The sequence below is a fragment of the Symphodus melops genome, assembly GCF_947650265.1.
Source record: "Symphodus melops genome assembly, chromosome: 3".
Taxonomy (NCBI): domain Eukaryota; kingdom Metazoa; phylum Chordata; class Actinopteri; order Labriformes; family Labridae; genus Symphodus; species Symphodus melops.
Window position 1 is genome coordinate 5,550,409 of NC_136693.1, and position 21,865 is coordinate 5,572,273.

General features: G+C 40.7%; 1 protein-coding gene across 1 annotated transcript in view; it reads right to left on the reverse strand.

Moving 5' to 3' along the window:
* Positions 1-21,865, reverse strand: part of neo1a (neogenin 1a) — a 148,851-nt gene that overhangs the window by 61,375 nt on the left and 65,611 nt on the right. The window contains exons 3-4 of the mRNA XM_079339546.1: positions 5,045-5,320; positions 3,739-3,889 (exon numbers count right to left, since the gene is read on the reverse strand). Coding sequence (XP_079195672.1) covers positions 3,739-3,889; positions 5,045-5,320 — 427 coding nt within the window. The remainder of the gene's footprint in view (positions 1-3,738; positions 3,890-5,044; positions 5,321-21,865) is intronic.

Genomic DNA, 21,865 nt, shown 5'->3' on the forward strand with positions numbered 1-21,865 from the left:
ATCTATCTGTCCATACGGGCACCTGGGGATGCTGTCGATGGGGCACTAAGATTGTTGCTGAGATTGTATTTTAAAACGCGTTGACTGAACAGCTTCAGGTGGAACATATTCAGTCCTAGTGTTGCCACGCTTCAGTTAGAACAAACTGTGAGCTTTGTGTCCTTGGCAATAGAATTTTTCAAGAGTCTTAAAACAAATTTGAGACAAGGATGAGAAAACGAGTGAATACATAAACAGCATGTTACAGGAGAATAAGCCACAAGCAATGGTGTAATTGCTAATGCAATGGGAATACCTGCAGGGAAACCTCAGCTGAATATTTCTCACATCAGTGTGCATATCAAAGTAGATAATCTGCATGAACAACTATATCAAAATCAGGCTTAAAGAGAGCAACAATCTACTTGGTCACACTCACCATTACACCAAAAAACTGATTCATCTCCATCATGAAAGTTAATGGTTTTTCGGTTATTTTTAAATCCCACAATCTTTATTTGTGGGATTTAATATATAAACTAATAATCTGATACTGATAATGGTGCTGTTATTTTGTAATTGTGATTTGTGGATTTACTTCAGCTTTACTCTTGGTGCTGCACAACTTATTGTGAGTTGTTTTTCAAGTGTGCTTGGTGAATCAATTTGACTTGGGTCAAACTCAGTCGTGAACCTTTATGAAAATGATTTTTTTTGTCCTGTGCATACGGCAGCTAAGATACGTCATGATGTCGAGACTAAGCAACTAGCATTTCAGAATTTTACTACCTTCTCTTTATGAAAGAGGGCATGATGTTGGCCCTTAACAGGCAAAGTTAGGGCCAACAATTATAATCATGGTAGAGCAATTCTATTTACTTTTTCAGTCTTTTTTTTCTCCACTTGTAGACATTCTTTAGATGGGCCTGCAATGCCAATGTGCAATGTCTATGTTACCTTGTGGATTTACTAAAGATGTCTTAGGCATTGACAAAACCTACAGCCGATGAAGACAGTCACAAAAAGAGGCAGCGCAGTTGAAGCTGATGTTTGCAGAAAGAGTGAGAGTGAAAGTGTGAGAACTAAGTGTGAAGTGAGCAGAATAAACCCGAAAATAAATATGGTAATGTATTCTTTCAAATGATTACACTCAAAGAAAAATACCCCAGGGTCGGATCAGATATAAGAAGTTTGTCTTTGCAAAGACTCATCAGGAAGTTTTGACTACAGCCTCCTTATATGCACAGCATCCAACTCAAAAGCCAAACGACATGAAAGAAATAAAAACTCTTCAAAGATATAGTAACACAGCAGAGAAATGAATTTTTCTCTAACTCAGAGTAAGACAACCACCTGTTGGAAAATTCAATTCCAGGTCCCTGCTCTCTTTTCCCATCTGTCAATGCAGACATCAAAGAGAAATGTTGAAGCTGTAAATCCTACATGGCAATGTGGACAGATGATACATAAGAAACAGTAATGTCTGCTTTTTGGCAGGTTATGAAAAACATACTAATGAGTATTTTCAAAGACTTAAGACAGAAATCCAACTTAAACCAAATCCTCTTTATGGCCCATTTTGAACAGACTTTTGAAGGAATCAATTTCGTCTTTTTTTAAGGGATCCAAAAGTGTTTAGAAAAAAGTGAGTTAGCAAGTACAACAACTAACAAAGAATTACTGAGGGGAGCCATCCAAGTGTAAGCATTTTCTAAAAAATGCTAAAACAGGGTTTCATCATGTTACATTTTTTACTTTTTTTTTTTTTTTTTATCAATTACAATTTCTGTAGCTGAGGATTAGCTGGCGTTCTGCTATTTTGAAAACAGGCTGAGAGAAACAGAAAAGTAATAAGAAACATGACCGTGGAAGCATCAGCAGCAGAAGCTCCATGTGATAATCCCCCGCTGTCAGTGAGTCACCCTGCTTGCAATTGATAGCTCTGACACATCTTCATAAACTTTCATCTCATGTCTACAGCTTTGGCGGCGCCACTTTCAAGGCCGTTTGCGCTGTGCACCAAAGACCAATTAGACCCTCTTTGCAGATCCCTCTTTCCCTCTCCTTTACACCACATGCCACACCAGTTTTAATTGACAGCTGCTCTACTATCTAGCCTGTAATGCCTAAGAGGGACAGGAAACTCTCAAGGAGAAAAAAAGAAAATTCCACTGCTCTTCTTTTTAATCGTCAATGTCGAATTGAAATCAAAGGAACAGCCTCACTAATGTATTCGCCACACAATCCTTTTTGCTCTGAAGGCATGGGGGTCCACTCCAATATTGCAGAGACTTCCCTGGTTGTTCAGAGTTTGCTTGCTAATTACCGACGCAGACACCCTAGGGGTAGTGTGTGCGCAGGCTGGATGGGGTTTTGTAATTAATACAAGGTGGATTAATCAGTTCCTTTTTAGCCAGCTCCCACTGGAGGTCACATGTACTCATGGACAATTCCATTGGTGTTTAAGACATTCAACTCGAGATTTGATGCTATGCTTGGCTAATTGTTGGAAAGTTTAATGATATTCTAGCTCAAACCACATTGGAGCCTTTTGGTTACCATTGTAATGGTCTTACATTTATTTTTAAAGACGCCTGTTCTCGGGCTGGGTTTAGAAGAATTAGCCCAACTTCAGACATTTTCTGCTGACCACACAAGCTGCTGAGCTATTATTCTACAAGACCTGTACACAGAGGTTAGGTAAAGAAAGTGCAGTTCTAATAGGGGAGAATCAGACTTCCCATGTCCAAAGCACTTCCCTCTGAGGGATTTGAGCCGCCCTCCTTGAGCTAATGAGAGCCAAAGGAGTTCGAGCACAGGCGCTGTGACACACAGTCTCGGCTCTTAATTTGTGAACTTCCCCTCAGCTGCCAACCCTGCAGCCCTGTCTCCCAGCTGAAGAGGCTCCGCTGGCACATTCAGGTCCCACTCCTGGAGCTCTCGAGGAAGCAGTGGCAGAATGGCATTAACACCTCAGGGAGCAGGTGCAAAAACTAACAAGATAGCTTTTGGACACCAGAGGCAGCGAGAACGTAAAGGGAAGTCCATTATGGGCTGTGGTAATTGTCAAAAGCTAGGAATGTGAAAGAGCTGAGGAACACTGAGCCCATTTTAAATAAGAGATTAATAAGAAAATAATACACCAGCAAGAAAGGGGCCCAAAGAAAACCTATGACAATTTCAAGGAATAGTTTGGATGTTTGAAGTGGTTTTTGCACCAGTTACTTTAGGTTAAAAATTGTTTTTTAGACAGTAATGAAGGATCACTCAGATGCTATTATTTATAAGTTTTATCTATAGTGGCTGGAGAAGCCAGCTGCTGGAGTAACAAAATGAAAGCTAAGCTAAAAACCGGGACATGGACAAGTATAGCAGCAATCAATACGCTTGCACGTAAAAGCAAACTTCTTTTCAATCAATCAATCCATCAAACTTTACTTGAATAGCAGAAAAATTAAGTTGCAGTTCAAAGTGCTTTACAAGAGTGCAGAAAAGGTGATTGACCAAGCTAGATGAAAAAATCCTTCGGATAACATTGGGCAATTTTCAATGGCAAAAAATGACTCTCAACCATTGTGGAGCTGCACACATAGATTGGTTTTCTTGTCCAGCTTTTCCAAACAGAGATTCTGTTTACTTTCATATACTCCAAATAGTACACGGGCGATCAAAAAGTACCTTAAACAACTCGGCCTCTTTCAATCTGAATTGGATCAAAAACTTGATAATTAACTTTTCTGCCAGATTTCATACTCATACCTTTCCTCTAGCAGCTTGTCTCCAAACATCCATCGGACTTGCGGTGCAGGGTAACTGGTGGCCACGCAGGGCAGCAGCACGCTGGTGCCCACCACCTTTGTCACAGAGGCTGGCTGCACCAGGAACTCCAGCTTCCTGTCTTCTCCAGTTTCTTAGAGGAGGGAGAAAAAGGTCAGGGTTAAGGCTGAGGTTAATGTCAGGGTGAGAAACAGACCTGCTGAATAACGAGTGTCATCCGTCTGAAAAGCTTCAAAAGATCTCACTCCTGAAGGCAGTTGGTCCTGACACACAAACCAAGACCGGTCAGATGATTAATGTCTGTGTCTCAGCTCTCTAGAAGTTCAAAGTGGCCTAATATAATTGCAGCTGTGACTAACTGAGTGTTGTTTGAAAATATAAACTATATATATAAAGTCGCTAAAAGAATTACGAGCTTTGTTTAGATCGTAATTCTATAAAACTAAAGTCATCATTTAAATTACAAAGCAGAAACATATGAAATTCTTTACATCAAGCCTTTTCTGGAAATACCCGTGCTCATTTTCAAACTCATTTGTTTTTACTTCAAAGAGACCAAATAACTATAAATGTATATCCAGCCCTCGAACATCTGGCAGCATCCAAACAAAATGGTTTCCATTTCCTTACACATCTTTATGAGGTTGTTTTTTTTTTCTTCTGCATACTCCCAGCCTGTAGCCCCTCTACCACACGTCCTCGGAGGAGACACACAGAGATAAAGACCCCCACTGCGGGTCTAGTTGAAGTCTGATTTATGACCTCTAATATCTTCTCTGTGCTGCCAGGAGCCTGGCGCTTAACAACTCAGTAAATAAAACTTTCAGAGGGGTGAGACAACACACTGCCACAGTGGAATTCAGCCCCCTTTTGAGCGTGGACTGAGTAACTGCTAGCATCACTGATAACCCCAGTGGGAGGTCTACCACTCCTTTAAGCACTGAACCGTCCCTCACCACTGTTACGCTGATTTTCTACGTGCTTAAGGTAATGAGCAGCCCAGAGAGGACACCATGTAGCCCTGTAATCAAATGATGCAATGAGCTATATTTTAATTGTAATTAACTGCACAAGAGCTTCTACAACAGAGGCTCCAACATAATTGTTCCGTAATCAAGGATGTGAACATGTTTGATTAACAGTAACAAATGAGGACAAGCAGAAAAATGCTTCACTATTAGATCACAATGATCAAAGAAATGTGAAGCACCATTTGTGACTCACACTTAATTTTTTAAAACCCAGAAGCTAACTGCATTCTTTGCCAACATGTACCCTCTCAGGTTACCTGGTAGAATCTGGAGCTGGGCCTCTTCGCTCAACTTTGACGACCCCACATTTTCCACGAGACAGCGGTAAAGGCCAGCATCAGACTCTGAGGCATTGTTGATCACTAGGGCCCCGCTGGGCAGCTGGAGGAGCCTGGTGCTCAGCTCGAGGGGCTGGCGGTCTTTTTCCCAGCGGGTGAAAGGCACCAGATCAGAGTTGACCTCACAGGCCATCACCTGGCTGCTCCCGACATAAGCAGAGGTGGCCGAGGGCTGGCTGGCAAATCTGGGCATCCCTGAAAGACAAACACAAGGCAAGGATGTTAAATCGTCACTCAGTGGGAACATGAACAGAACCACAGATATTACAGCAACACTTTGAGAGGTGGCAGGAAATAAATATCATGTGAAGAATTTAAATAATGGTACAGATACAAAGAAACACAGGCCCTGAAATAAGTGTTATTTCTTTGGGTGTTTTGGCTTTAACATAGGAGGATTTCCTGGGAGGAAAACAGCTAATTGGGCTATTTGGTGAGACATGTCTTTACGGCTTGTGTAAAGTGGTTTTGGATCGTTCAGGATTTTGCCAAATCTGCATAACAATTGGAAAACTGTTTGTGACGTTTTGTCCTTTCAAATGAAGTCAAGTATTGTACTGTAAGCCTAATTTTTTAGTTCAATTCAATTCTACGTGTATTTATTTTTCAAATTTGTTTCTAAACAGTTTGAGGTAAATCATAATTTCATCAAACTGGAGGGAGAAAAAAAATGGAGGGATCCAAGACCTTATATATGGCATAGACAGAAGGCATCTGAGCCAAAAGACAAAACCCCCTATTGGTCAAGACATCCTCCGATACATTTCAGATAGATTCTCAGGAGTACAAAAGGCAAGCTAAGTTTAACTCCCGTCTACCACACAATCTCCTGCACAGGCAAATCTGCCGACATAAACACATAGACGTGTACCGCACAATCATTTATCCTCACATGGTTGATGTTAATTCACCACGCAGAGCAGTAGACAGAGCACTAATTAAAAAAGGCTGGATCCACAGGCTGTTTGTGCTGCTGTACCCCCACTTTCATCTCAACGCAAAATAATTATTTCCTGCGTTTGAAGCCATTGATCTGAAACCAACACTTGCGGGCCGCATCAGAAACAACTGCACACAATAGCTTCAATTAAAAGGAACTTACAATGTGTGAACTGCAAATGGTATTCTTGGGTTTATTAGTGAAGAGGGAAGGGCTGTTTTTAAAAAAAGAGTAACGAGGCCACTCGGTCTACATTAAAGAGAATAGCATGCTGTGTTATTACAATGGGGGGCCTCTTGAGTTTTTGGGTTGACTGTTTGTCTCCTTGTAAATGTGTGTGTCAGAGAGGCATGACTGGATAAAAATATGTGTGAAAAACAGGCTTGTTTATCTATTTATGAATGCAGCTTTTCCTGCTTTTACTGGGCTTTTTCCTCAAAGAAGTGCTGCTGAAACTTGCTGAGTGACTATTGGTGTCTCTGCCCCCTCTCACCTGCACACAGCTCTTTAAATCTGCTGCAGGGAGAGGCTCTGGGGTAAATCACACTTAAAGATAAGGCCCCCCAACAGCTCCAGACTCTCTCCTGGCCCGGGCCAACACACACACACAGCTTCTCTGTGTTTATCTCGGCACAATAGTTCAGCTAATATGGGATTAGCTGATTCCAGTTCTGATATTTTTGTATCAAAGCTGTCAATCACCTTCTGTATAATCATGGCAGAATATGAAAAGAAAATTCTCGACTGAATCATTTAGATTAGACTCAGTGAAGGCCGTCTTAAAGATAAGCAGCTATACTGCAGGATGAGCAATCAGCTCAGCCAGCGTCAGAGGGAATTCTGGGATATTCATCAGGCTTTCAACAAAGATTTAACTTGTCAGGTAAAATAGAACTAGTTTAAGTGATATTTGCATATAAGAGAAGTTCTATGATGGTGGTGTTCAAAATAATAATGAGACCATAAACTGAAGGTCCATGTTTTGTTTTGTTTTTGCTTTTTAATATTATCTTCTTCTGTTTTGCTGATTGCAGAATGAGAATCAGCCCTAAAGGTTTTGGTTAAGGCAAGAAGTTTGACTTTGTTTCATATTGTTCTCAGTGTACAAACAGGGAAAAAAACAGTTATGCTAAATTGAATTCTGAATTTCCCTTCTGGGGATGAATAAAGTATAATTTTATTATCTTTGAAAAATAACGAGCTATACATGGACAAACAAGACAAAAAGATTTATGGATACACATTGATATTAAAAGTAAATACATTGGAAGTACATGGATAACATTTAAAAAATGGTTCATTCGACAGTTAAGAGTGCAAAGACAGCTGACATATGCTAACGTGGGTCATCTAAAACAAAAAGATGCACATTATCTTAGGAAATATTCTTTATTGATTCTATCCAATTAACCAATAAGATTTGTTTTGCCTTGATTCCATTTGTAGTTTTAACTCAGTGTGAATTGATTCCATTTGTAGTTTTAACTCAGTGTGAATTGTTCTTGGCACAGCAAGGAGTGACACCTCTCTGTTTCTTGAAGTGGAATATTTCTGGTACTCCACAAAAGCTCAATAAATATTTAACGCTCCTATCCTCATGTTTCCTCAAAGCACACTAAATCCACCTGCTTTTTTTTAAGATCAAACAACAAAGCGTTCTGCTTTTTACATAACCATATTATTATGAAGTCAAACCAAAGCCAACACGAGCAAAATCTGAAATATTTCACTTCACACAGAGCTCTCTGCACAGGAATGGAAATCCTTTGGCCCGAGGAGTGATGACATTTCAAAAGATGATGCCCTGAGTTAATGTTCCCTGAGGCCAAATAGTTAAAGATACAACCTCGCCTTTACGTAGCGGCCTTCGAATTGACATTTGGCCCGTAAGATAACACAAGAGAGCTTCGAAATTCTGCAGCAGGAATCACTAGAAATTCAGATCCTGCAGAGGGGGAACCTTTGTAGTGAGGAGACGACACTCACAGCTCAAGTTCAGACTGCTGTCAGAAGTTTCTGACTCAGTCTGCATTGTCTCTGCTTCCAACTCTTAAATCGACTTAGCCTTTGTTCCTCCGGCCTCATCACATCTCAGAAGGCTGAGTTCATCAGTTTGCGATGTCTTATGGGTGTGTGAATGTGTGTGTGAGTGGAGATACTCTCACAGGCATGGCTTAAGATGTGGCCTTGCCCTTTCGTAACAGCCAGTGTAAATGAAATAGATGCTTCTCATTAGGAAGTCTCAGTGTGCGTGTGTGTTCTTTTATGTGAGTTATGCCGTCTAGTCGACGTGAGAATAAGCACATTAATTGTTGAGTCAGGGCAGGGAGTTGTAAATGGGAAGTGGTGAGTGTCGATGCCAACACCATCGATTCCAATTAATCACAATTCTCCGTTTAAATCGACTGGATGCGAGATTCATTTTCCAGCCTCTTGCGCAGCACCATCAATTGAACTGAAGAGCTGTACTGCCAATCTCAACACTTATTACCGGAGTGTGATGAGGCCAAATGATTCCAACAGAGTAATAATGTCTGATCGGTCAAAACACAAAAATGGAGAGTTTTATGCTAATGGGAAGCACTCTCTTTACTCATTTCATGAAGCATAAATGAGGACTAAATGTGACTCGGCTAAACGTGTTGTGCCCTTAAAAAACATTTTCCTGAAAATAAAGCCGTTAACCAAGTGGTGGCACCAAATGCCTCCTTTGTGAAGTGTGTAGTGAGAGTCACCAGACCCTACATCATCTGCTTGGCTTTACCAGCAGAGCTTGTAATCATGTGAATGCTAATGAATGAATGTGTCCATCACTGGATGGAGATTAGCAGGAAAGAATTGTGCAGCAGAGAGCTACAAACAGGCGGAACGACTGTCTGCTTCGCCTTGAGCGTAACGCACGCGCATGCACACGCGCTCAGACATACAGTTAAATCACACAGTTGGGTTCCTACTATTCTTAATTAAAATCAGGTATAGAATAACAATGAGCAGCTTAATGGAATATGCAGAAGGCTTTAAGGATGTCCCTCTAGATTCAGCTGAATTAAGAACTGGCTGCAGAAAGGCTTCCTTTCACCTTGGCTCAGAAGTACAACAGTGCTGCTCTACGTTTCATATTTTCAAGCAGAGTCAGGATAAGTAATTAAGGAAAAAAAGAAAAAGAAACTGGCTTACATTTTAGGGGTTGCTCCTTATATGGATACAGCCTGACAGTGTTTGGACGTCTAATATAAAAGGATTTTCCACAGTGGAAATGTTCAGTGTATAAACCATATTTTCTCTGGTTTTTTTTGTGTTCTCTAAGCTATTTCGCCTAACTGATTTCACCTAACAGATAAGATTTGACTTGAAAACATCATCTGAGTGAGGCATTTACACATGATTGTTTGAGAGAGAGCTGCTGCTTCCTTGTTTTTGTTTCTATTAGCATTGAAATGACCTATTTGACTAATTGGGGGACGATAAAACTGGTACATTTTGCATACAAACATTTTTTTTTTTAGCATATTCAATTCAATAATGCAATTTATGTAAATATGCTGTGCTGCTTCAACCGACTCTGACTAGAATAGTTCCAGAGGCATTATAATATAATATCCATGGATAACATTACAGTGCAAATGGGTTCTTATTTATCTCTAAAACAACACTGTCATCATAAAAAAACAGGAATACTCTATATGGTAATTCTAAAAAAGAACAGTTTTACAGAAGCATCTGATAAAAAAAAATCAAAAAAAAAAAATCAATGCTTTAAGGGACAAAAACAATTCAAAACTGTGCCACACAACAGCAGTTTTATTTGAGCTAACACGTCTGCAGTTAGCACTTTTACAAACTGCAAAAAAAACCCCACCAAACTTTCTGCTCAGCCATCGAGTATCAATATGAGAGACGCAATATGAGACGTCTACAAGCATTGTGGGACACTGATTAAATCATGCGCACTAAAACTCATCTTAGCCAATTTATTTCCTTGAACTAAAATGGACTGAACAGAAACTTGAGCTGACTACAATTGTAGCTTCTGCCCCCTGCTGGCACAATTAATAGGGATAAGTGGTTTCTGTCATGTCGCCGAGCCTTAAATAAAACAATGACAATATAAAGAAAAGCCAAGACGAGTTAATTTGAATTTCTGGGTCAGATTTATCATTCAATGGTTAATTAATTGGCGGTAGCTATTCTATACTCCCAATCCACACCTACTGTGATTTCATCTGAAGATTTTTCCAGCACTTTCACAGTGGAGCTGGATGGCAGACAAAAAGGAGATTGATTGCTAATAATTTGTTTTTGGTGTCAGCCTCTTGGAGTCAAACAGCAGGTCCCCTGCAGTCTACAGTTGACATTAAGAAATCATGAACAATCAGAGGAACAAATGCATCACAAAGGGAGGAGAGGTTGTTCACTGATAGCAGAATAAGTAGACCAAAGTGTAACGCAGCCACTACAGGGAATCTAATTGTTATCAAGTGATTATTTCCACTCATTCTCTCTCATCCCCAGTCTCTGGATTTAATAAGTTCACACCCATTCTCTGTGGTTTGGTGAAAGTAATCCTGGGAACTGCAAGAAATCGATACCTGAAATTGAAGTACAGAAGTCCAACTGAAGGTAAGTGGGAACACTAGACAACTGATTTAAAGCCCTTCATCTCACAATAATACAGTGAGTGTTACAAATTGATATTTTTCTGGTGTAAGAGAGGGAGAGAGATTTTCCTTTTAAAGAAGAATCATAATGACACCATCAATAGCCCCACCTTTTCAAACATGAATCCAAACTTGTTCAGATGAAACTAATTTCACACAACGACCAAACACAGCTGAATCAAGTTTGCACAGCCACAAAACATCCACTTTCAGCAAAACATGTGATAGAGTCAACGCCGGATAAAATTGAATTTAACAGTGTGAAGAAATCCAACCAAGGGCAATAAAAAAACTAAGACAGAGGGTGAAAGAGGGAGTGGCAGAACCCAAAAAAGAAACAATAAAATCTACAGCAGAGGCAAGGTTAAGGTCTCAGTCTACATGCGTTTTCTTTCCTTGAAGTCTCTCGGTACAGTGTCTACTTTACTTCCTTCAGTTCACTGGCTCTTTTTCTTCATGCTGCCTTTAAGGCCTGCTGCAGCGTAAGTGATAATTAATTCCCTAATTGAAGGTTTCAGAGCTTTCGGGCAGAATATTTCTAAGGCCTTCCTTTATAACAGCAAATCACGCCATTCAGCAACACACTTAGGGTTACTTTCTTCTTACAGTAAAGCAAGTGTTCATGCTTCATTGATAATGTGTAGTTAAAGAGGATATCAAATTCACAGTTGAAACAGAACTACCCCTCGGTCAAATTCAAAGGAAACTCTTGAACGTGATGCAGATATCTCAGAGTGACCAGCTCAAGCCGTGCTCCGAAACACTATAATTTAAAAATTCAAAGAGTCACATGTGCAATATGTCCAACGTTTGAGAAACTTTAAATAACAATGGACCGGTGTAGAGACTTTAATACTTCTGTGTTTAAAACTATCTTTGTCTTTTCTTTATTGTCATTCCAATCATATATGCCCAAGTACACAGAGAGATTGTGTTCCTCTAAGACCGTGTACCACATAAGACATTAATGAAGAATTAAACATTTAAACATTTAAGCACGAGATTCACTGCAGTGAAAGTGGTTAAAACAGGTCAACTGCAGGTAGAATTGTCGTCTCTCAATCGGAGGGTCGGGGGTTCGATCCCCAGCTCCTGCAGCCACATGACTTCTGACGGACACTTTACACAGCAGCCTGTGCCATCAGGGTGTGAAGGTGTGACCTGCGCTGTGAAAGCACTTTAAATAATCAGAAGAGTAGAAAAGAGCTCTACAAGCTCAAGTCCATTTATCATTTACCATAATGAAACAGATGAAGTGGCAAGAAGCAATCCATATCTAATCTATTAAAAACTACAGATACTAAATCGTACGTTAACCAAAACCTGCCACGAGCAAATGTGAGAGCACTGGCTAAACTGCACTTCTAAGTTGGCCATGTTTGGAAAATGTTTGTGCCCCTCCATCAGAATTTGAACATTTGGTAAATTTCCGAAAGATTTCATGCAATGTTTATATTCAGATTTTTTCTAATGATGGATTAAAGCTTGAATAAAAGACACACTTAACTTTTTGGAGAATTACTCAGCCAATTTGAGCGATATGCAAACCAATTTCAGGGTTCATGTTTTACTTTCATGTTTGGATTAAACAGCCAGTGATTTGATTACTTTTGGGTTTCTGAGAAATCACTTTGGGCACAAACGCTCACGGGGTTTGGTGCAGGAATAATGAAAGAAATGTAAATGCTCATTGGTAGAAAAAGATAAAATAATAAATTGGTTATGTGTGAATACTATTACATTATTACTGTGTGTGTAGGTGTGTGTGTGTGTGTGTGTGTGTGTGTGTGTGTGTGTGTGTGTGTGTGTGTGTGTGTATGCGTGTGTGTGTAACATGGTCTGCATGAGTTCAGGAACCCTAATGGAAGCTGATGTGAAGTAAAAACCATCATGTGTTTGCTGATGTGACTGATTTGGACAGACAACAGCTTCTGTCTCTTTGGTTCATCTATTTTACAACTTTAATTTTATTATATCTTAAAAGCCACTCAAACAAATTCCCTCTAAACAACAGTGTTCACCCTTCATTATCACTCTTAATAAAAGCCACTTCAGGGTTTATGGTACACAGGGAAAAAAAGGATGATTCCATCTGACTAATGCAGCCCAGATCATTGTGCAGTTTAGCTTCAAGGGCTTTAGCTTTAGTGAAGTTCTTCAGTAGCTATGCATGTTACATGAAAACCGTAGAATAAATTCTTCACATCTCATGCCAACAGGGAGTTTGTTGCGCTCGTTTCTTTTGGTTTATATGAATATGGGATGTGGTCAAAATGTGGGGCAGATTTCAGTATTTCAGAGAGCCAACCTCAATGTTTAATTACAAAGCGTGTACGGCTTGATAGGGGGATGATATAATAGATTTAAAGCCACCAGTTTATGAGACAAGAATGTGGGTGTTCATCTAAAAATAAACATAAGCCAGCTACTTAAATCTCTAGGACGAAAGAAAGCAGTCTGCTTTTACAACTAAACAAAGTTAAGAGAAGAGAGGGGAAAGTTTGAAGTCTTGTCAGGTTTGGAAAAACACGTTAGCTTTAGCTCTTCCCTCACACACTCACCATGAAAGGGCAACAGAAACCTTCATGATGTCAGAGGGGGGGTGAGACAGGTGGGAGGTCTCTCGTGATTGACAAGGAAGCAAACAGGATTAATTAATGACTGTGTGTTGGAATCTAATAAAGAAGTCATGGAGGCACTTCATCATGTATGAAGCCTGACAAGCCTGACACACGATGGAAATGATGAAACACACAGGCTGCGTGTGTCATCACATCAACGTACACTATCTGTCTTTTTGAGCAACACGGACAAGTGACAGGGAAGGAGTGCTTCAACTGACACAATGTTGAATCCAAGAAACTCAAAATGTCGTTGTTAAACAAGTAATGACACCGAAACATAAACACATGACAATGACACCAATTTACAAGCACCTTTAAAATAGAGCTGATACTAAAATAAGCATGATGCAGACTCAAACATGTGACAAACAGAAAGTTTACAGATGAGAAGACTGCAGCTTTAATATGAATCACTACTTCTGAACTCTACTGTGTGAGAACAATGACAACCACGAGGCCGTGCACACAGAAATGCCGGCGTTTTGAGCACACAGCAGAGTGACAGACGGAGATGGATGGGTGACGTTCCAGAGGATGCGACCTCAGACAGGTCTTCTTCTTTTATCTACTGGGCTGGAAAAAGATCTCTTAGTTGCAGAAAATGACAGAAAGAGCGTATCGTGACCTTATAACCACTCAGTGTCTGAAGAAAGAACAGCAAAAGCCCTTAAAATCTAAAGTTACTGCCCAGACTGACATCTCAGTCACATGTTACATTTCTAATAGGACAACCAAAAGACAGTGATGGCTGGAGGCAGCCTGTAATAAAACACTGGATTTCAATGTTGGCATCCAGAGGTGGATGTATTATAGCTCATACAGAAGCTTGAAATATCACTTTTTTTTTCTTCTTTTTTCTATTGAACATGATGTTATTAACCTTTCTATAGTTGCAAGATGGCATAAAAAAAGGATGTTAATTTAAAATCTATATTTCATATATGTGTGTGTGTGTGTCGTCAGTATCTTGGGGGTTGTGAACGAAAAAGTTAGGGAACCCGTGCTATCACAAATAAGATAATCGATCAAATAATGATACATCAACAATTGCTTCTTCACTCAAAATACAAAAAGCCCATTTTCAAAGGTAAAGAGATGTCAACTTCGTCTTTGGCCAATTAACTTTGGTTCATATTTCCTGTCAGGAGTGCCAACATGAGGTTACATTAGGTAATTAGAAAGGGAATTGTTGTTTTTTGTTTTTTTTCATGTGGCTTCAGGGTTTCACATTTACAGGTCAGAACAAAGACGTGTGTTATAACATCAGTGAATGTATACAGTTTCTGTGATTTGATTTGTTTTAAATGCATACAGTGTGAGTGCTTTTATACATTTATGTATATTCTTGGGTTCATTGTTGATGTCATAAATAGTCTTAATTTTGTTGCCCTGCTGCACATGGACAAAAGTTTAAGATTGAAGGGGAAAGAAGTTACACTTTTTGCTTTCAGATTTCATCTAACCTCCATAAGTGTAAATAAAATATTTAAATAAAAAGTTCTATAGGAGTTGTGGTGTATTGAATGTGTTGATGCTCAACCAGCGTAGTGCTGTAAGTATGTTAAGCTAACTTCTCCGATAGCTCTGAGCCAGAGGAGGCTTATTTTGAACTGCCTCAACACGCTGGGTGTAAGACCAGATGTTGCCACAGAACATCCTTCTAAACATTTATGACCATCAGCGGATGGGCCCCGAGGCGCAGCTGTTCTTCAGAGTACAACAGAGAAGAAGACACCTCCGCCAAATTACATTTCCTATTCTTTACATAGGAGATTTCTTGCTTGTTTTTGTACAGCTCAGTCAGGAAGATAGGCAGCATAAATGAACTTTAAAGGGCAGTCACTGTGAAAGAGCTGCTCAAACAAATGTCAGTAACCCGTCTGTCTGTTGTGGATGTCACGAGTCTGACGAGCTGCTTGATTTCTTTCATACTTGCAAATGTTAGTTTCACGCAAAAAAAAAAAATCCTGTATAAACTGATGAGCATGATCAGTTGAGTCAACATGTGAAGTGAAGCACCGTTGGCACTGAGACAGCTTCTGATTGCCTGATGTGCATGAACAGAAAGGGCCATCACAGTGATGGATTGAGATGGACATACAAAAGGGCCAGCTCAGTTGCCATGGGAATATCAACCAGAAATATCAGGATTTCCACTTTAAAAACGTTTGTTACAATCCCATCAGTGTTTTCTCAAATAAATGTAAAAAAAAAAAAAAAGGATGTTAACATGTTTGCATTTTATTGTGACTTATTTGAATACAGCTAGCTCATTAAATTGCTTGGAGAATCCAGTCTTAAGAGACTTGGAAGTAAGAATCCAACTTTTTAAAATGTATAATTTTTTGTTTTAGAGTTGCACTAGTCCAAACATCCATGTAATCATTCATTTCATGAAAACAGGGCATTAAACCTTTAGTCTCAAGACATGAATCTGTTAAAATGAGGGGAGTCCTGCTGTTTTTATCGGGTAGACTATAAAGCAAAGGCCAAACAGAGGATTAATTAACATCAGTGTGTATACAGCATAAAGCCAATAATTGACCTAAAAAGCTGTAATTAAAGGACAACAACTAGATACATTCAGCATGTGACTTCCTTAAAAAGCAAAGAAATGAAAGATGAAATGGGTCCTGTTTGATAGTCTCTCCTCCACAAAGATGAAAACTGTCAACACTGATCACGAGTCATCCATCCAGTGACAGCGGGGTCATTTATCAAGAGATGTCACTGTGTAGAGCCATGTAGCTACAAGCCAAGCCTTTCATTGTTCACTAATTCGCACAATGGCTTGACGGAATAAATAATTTCATTGTGTTTTTACTCAACAGCATTTTCATTTTTGTTTCATCTATTGAAAGAAAATCTTCACAGAGTTCAAGGTGGTGTCTCTAAAATTGAAATAGAACCAAATGGTTTTATTTCACGTAAGAAAAAGAAAAGCGGAAAATGTAACACATCTGTGGGAATAATTCATGTACTTGTATCTACTTTTGTTGTGGTGAACTCAGCTGCAGTGAAATGTTTTCTTTTTTTTTGGGGGGGGGGGGGGGGGGGGGGGGGTCGCCGATCTTTTGTTCGTCGTGAGAGCAGATTGATGCGACTGTGTTTGACTTCAAATTTCTGGTGATCCTCACTTTGAGTCAGCATGTCAGCATGTTTAATCTCTCCTTCCCAAGGATCACATGATGTCAGTGCTCCTTCTCGTGTGTGTTTCACCTGTTCACAGTCAGACCTCCAGCCAAACAAACGCCCACAGTATCTACTGGGAAAACAGCCCTTTTTCATTACAGGAAATTGAGTTGTAGCTGAAGCAAAACTGATTGCATTAGGAGCCTTAATCATGTTAAGGTGTCTTATTTTATCACCAGGAATTTAGCTCATTCTTAGCCCATTTGAGGCTAACCTTCGGCAGAGGTCGTTGCCACTGGAGACAGTGGCGGCTGCTGCTCCCATTACCCGAGCGCAGATAAATGTGTTGGCACTATGACCGTGCATCCCTTTTGCTCTTTCTGTCTCGACCCTCTCCCTCGCTCCCTTATCAGTGAAAGGGGGAGGTGGTGAGGGAGGACGCAGAGAGAAGCTGCACAGAGCTGCCTCCAATGCAGAGGGAGTGCATGAAGGAGATGTCAATCAAATCCAACACAGGTGCTACTGTCCCGCCCATCCTCACATCTTTCATCACGTGCTTGTTTCCTTAAGGCTCCCAGCTCCCCCCCCCCCACCCTCCACTGGAATGAAGAGCCCCATCCACCCTCCTCTGGCTCAACAGGCCATCCAGATAAAGGAGCCAAACACACCCCTGTCCTCTTGTCGATGGACACACAGATAAGCAGGGATAACCTCTCCATACCCCTCTTCTGTTCATTTGTCCCACCCCCTCCTTCCCTGCACCACCTCCTTCCCTGCACCACCTCGCCTTCCAATTTTTTAAACCTTTTTCCTGCCACTGTGCTCTCTTTTTAATTCAATGCATTACTCTGCCAGTCGCATTCACTCCGTCTCCACCCGTCCCCATCTCCCCTCCCCTCCCCTCCCCTCCCCTCTCCTTCTTCCCTCCACACATTTCAGTGGGAGCTCTATTGTTTGCAAGAGAAGGGCAAGCTGCTACTGGTTCTTATCTGGGGATGTTGGCGGCACATCTGTAGATGCTATCGGCTGCTCTGTTTATGCTCGGGCCCCCTGCAAGAGCAACAGCTAGCAAGGAAATGAGATGAATGGAGGAGGGAGCCAGATGAAAATGAAGGGTCTTCTCTGCAGAAATGATGGCGTAACGGGCAGAGGCATAGAGGGATTTAAAAAGGTGTTGTTGGTTTAAAATCAAGTAAAACTCGGACCTCAGCAAACAACAAACACACTATCAAATCAAGCATCACCCGTCGTTAATCACCAAAACACTGTTCTCCACACATCTCTCTCTTTTCCGTTTGCACTGATCTATGGGAGCTAAATGCAAATGTGTTTAACATTCATTCAAGCGGAGACCAGACTTCTCCTCCAGTATAATTTAGTACTTATCTTTAAAACTGTGTGTGGGTGTGAGCTTCAAATTACACCCCAATGAAGCTGCGGTTGAACAAAAAAAAAAAAAGAAAAAAGATCTTTCCTGCACGGGTGAGATCAGAAGTGTTTAAAGCGGATTGTTTGCATACACCTTTGCACGCATCCTAACAGTATGTTACAGCAAATCACTGAATCATCTGCGGCTGCTTTTGCAAGAGTATCAGCATTGGCTGTGTGGAATTTCTAATAATGAGATGCACGGCAGACACAATGAGGCAGCCAAGCAGGCTGCACAAAGCATCAGCTTGTCTTTCAAAGTGAAGGTTATGATGCAGGCAGACGGGCTGCTGACAATCTCCTGTAAGACAGGCGAGTTCATCGTCCTGTATGTGTGTGCGTCTGTATCCACGTTAAGAAGCGCGGGACTGACAGCTTGGAACAGCAGATGTTTCTGAAGACACAGATGTGAAGCAGGGCGACGGTGCCACTCAATGCAGCCTGGACCATTCATCCTCGTTTACCTTGTCGAGAGGTGTGATGGTGTGGCAAATTAATGTTAGTTAGCAGTCCTCCATTCCAACCCACCAACAAAGAAACACAACATAATCTACTTTTAGATTCGGCAATCAAATGCTGCATTTTTTTTCCGTCTGCATACAATACACAGCGTAAACAGCACAACAGAGTCACTTCACTTTGGGGAAGCTCAATGTGCTTTCATCGGAGGTAACAACATAGGGATGCCATCATATACAACGCTTCCACAATCCTGAGAGAGAGATGCAGAAATCGAATCATAAAAGCATCTTTCCATCAGACGCACCAGTTACCGAGCAAACGACAGCCTGAGCATGAAAAAAGAAACCCCAGAACAACGCTGCACCGATAACTAACCACACAAGTGATAACATATACATGAAGATCAGCAAACTGGAGACATGTTCTAGTCTTCTGAAGAAATAGGAAATGGGCTTGAACAGTCGAGTGATTTTAGATATTTGGATGGATAGTTTAAATGATCATAAATCCAAGTTCAAACCCTTTCAATTGGATTACCAGTGAAACGAGTTGACATCTTGAGCCTGTCAGGTGCCAAAAAGATCATAAACTATTTTTTACTCCCCCCCCCCTTTTTAGGGATTCATGTCAACATCTCTTCTTAGACGCCTCAGTGAGCGTCAAACACGGGCCGAGGCAGAGCTGCCCATATTTCAGAGAGGAATCTGACATGATGAGAGGATCCCGTCGCTCCATGTAGACACAAAGCGCAGCACAGTTTCAAAGTTCATTAGCCACGTCGGCTGAGATGCGGATGCCATTCATAATATGGATTAAACGTGCGACGGGCAAACAAAGACGTCAAATCTGGTGAAAACACAGCGTACATGTTGAGCAGGCGTCAGGAGAGGGAGGAGCTCTATTTGAACAAGGATCAAACAGTCTAATGCATTCACAGCCTCGGTTGTGACTCTTTACACACTACTAATTAGCCAGCTGTTTTTTTTTTTCCCCTCTTCTGGTGGTTAATTAAATCTGGAAATATGATATGAGGGGTGGATATATTTACTGAGGGCAAATGTGCAGCAATGGTATTGAAATGATCATATCAGGAACAGTGAATGAGACGAAGCAACAATGAAGGGACTCTAATCCGTCATTCGGCTCTAATGGAAAAGGATGCAACAGATCTCGAGAACACCTGGACACTCTGACAGTGTGGCATCAACAATTACTCTCGTCCATCTGCAGTGCAGCGCCTCCACACACAGCAGATGCTTTGCAGAATGCCTCTAAATAAAAATCTACCTCAAATGGGTCTTAATTGTATACATGTGAGAATTTGTGGGCCTGCATGTTCTGTTGTCCAACATGGAAATGCACCATTTAAGCCCACGCTCACATACGTTGTTTATGTGATCCATGTTTCACTGGTACACACTGGCAGTTTTATTTCTGTCCTTTAAGAACGAGGTTGCACAATCACCCCTCTCCTCTAAAAAAATTTAAAATAAAAAAATGATTGAACACATATTCCCAACATCAAAGCCAAATGCTTTGATGCAATAGCTACATCCTCACCTGCTTTATGTTCCCTGGCTGTAAATGTAACAGGAATTGAGACCTGAGTGTTAAAATGCAGCGCCAACGTGCAAGGAAGCTTAAGGTTGAGGGAGAGGGAGGATAACAGCTTCAGTGATGGAGGTGTGTAGAATATAAGACGCTGTTTAGAGTGTGTGGTAGTGCTGGTTCGCTTGGCTGCCTGCATGTGTGTTTGTGTTCGATGTACCGGCATGTCTGAAAACAAACAATAGGGGAGATACTAATCACTGATCTTGGAGCAGAAGTTACCATAGCATTGAAGAATGCACACACACAGCTTCACAGTGTGATCCTGAGGAGACCCTGTGGAGGATGAGAGTGTTTGAAGTGAAGTGCCCTCTCATCTCGCAGGGTGTTGTCAGGGCTGCTTCCTTTGTCTGCTTTTATGGGTCTTCTACAATGATGGCGGTTTTATTTATAATGACAATGAGTTTCACAGTTATTGTGAATAATCTTTCCTTTCTATTAACACGAGTTGTGTAGAGTATCTCTTACATAGAATGTCCGGCCTCGTCTTATTCTTAAGCTTAAAATGAAAAGAGGATCATTTTAAATGGAGTCATGGCAGACAGTGTGCTGTGACATTCAGTCTGTTGCTCCATCTATCATTGAGAGTACTGAACACACTTGGCACCAGCCTGGATGATGAAATCACAATTCTATCTTTACAAAAGCAAAACTATGATAGTTTCCTCAGGACATTTCAATGTAAAACATGATCTCTGTACTTTTGTTTTATCATTATTATTATTATTATGATAATTATTATTATTATTATTATTATTATTATTATTATTAGGTTCTGAAATCATTACGATCTCTTGGTTTTGGTCACTTTTTATTCATTAGTGCAGACTTAAAAGGCAGGGTTGGTAACTCTCTCCATCCACCCCCTCCGCTCTGTGCTCCCTCAAAGGCCACGCCCCTCACTTCTGAAGAAAATAACCAACCCTGCCTTTAAAGTAGAAAAGAAATCAATTTCATTGATCATTGGAATTTATGGTTTAGGATGAAATTTAACTATTTAAATGTTTCACTTTGATTTAGGAAATAACAATATGGTGCCTTCACTTTGTCACGGATCTTCTGTTGTTCAAAGAATGGAATAATTGCTTAACATATGGACAAAACACAAGGGTGTGCACTCTTGCTGCTGAAAGTGAAGATTGTGATGGAGAAAAAAAGGCTTCTTAGTCATCTGGAAGTGCCCTGCATCCCATAAAGTTTGTCAAATGTCAGTGGCAACTAAAAGCAGCAGCACTAATTAATTTGTTTTACAGCTCAATTGGAAAGCAGGAAGAAATGCAAGTTGCACAAGACTGCAGCAGCCTCAAAAACACATGCTAAAAGTAGAAAGATTTAACACCACAAAAATGATTACAGTTGTAAGTTGGATGTGGTTTAAAAATACAGAGATTTAATTTGAGTGCATTATGCCCCAACCCGGAGCCCACATGAAGCTCGGGTCACACACTTGGACTCTCAAGCTCATTGGCTCAGCACAGACGGCATCATCGCTTCCATTCCAAGCAGTGACACACACGCCATCGCAGCACACGAGGTCTCTCACTCCTTCTGCTCTGGGCTTCGAAAACTAAACAGTTCATTCCTTCTTGATTCCTCTGATGGACAACTTCGAATGACAACAATGATTTGGGCACGGACTTGTGTACTGTGATTAATGTATGGGTTGCTGTTTTGTTTGCCAGGCAAATTGCCCTTCAGGGACATAAACGCCTCAATTGACTCTGTGATACAACCAGATGCAGTCAGTTGTACAAAAGGCAAATTCCATAATACCACACATCAACACAAACAGCAGGGAGCCTCCGCTGGAGCACTGCAAGCTTTTATTTTTTTAATCATCAATCAAGCCTCATCAGACTCAACTCATTGAGTCAAACGCTTCCCTGCA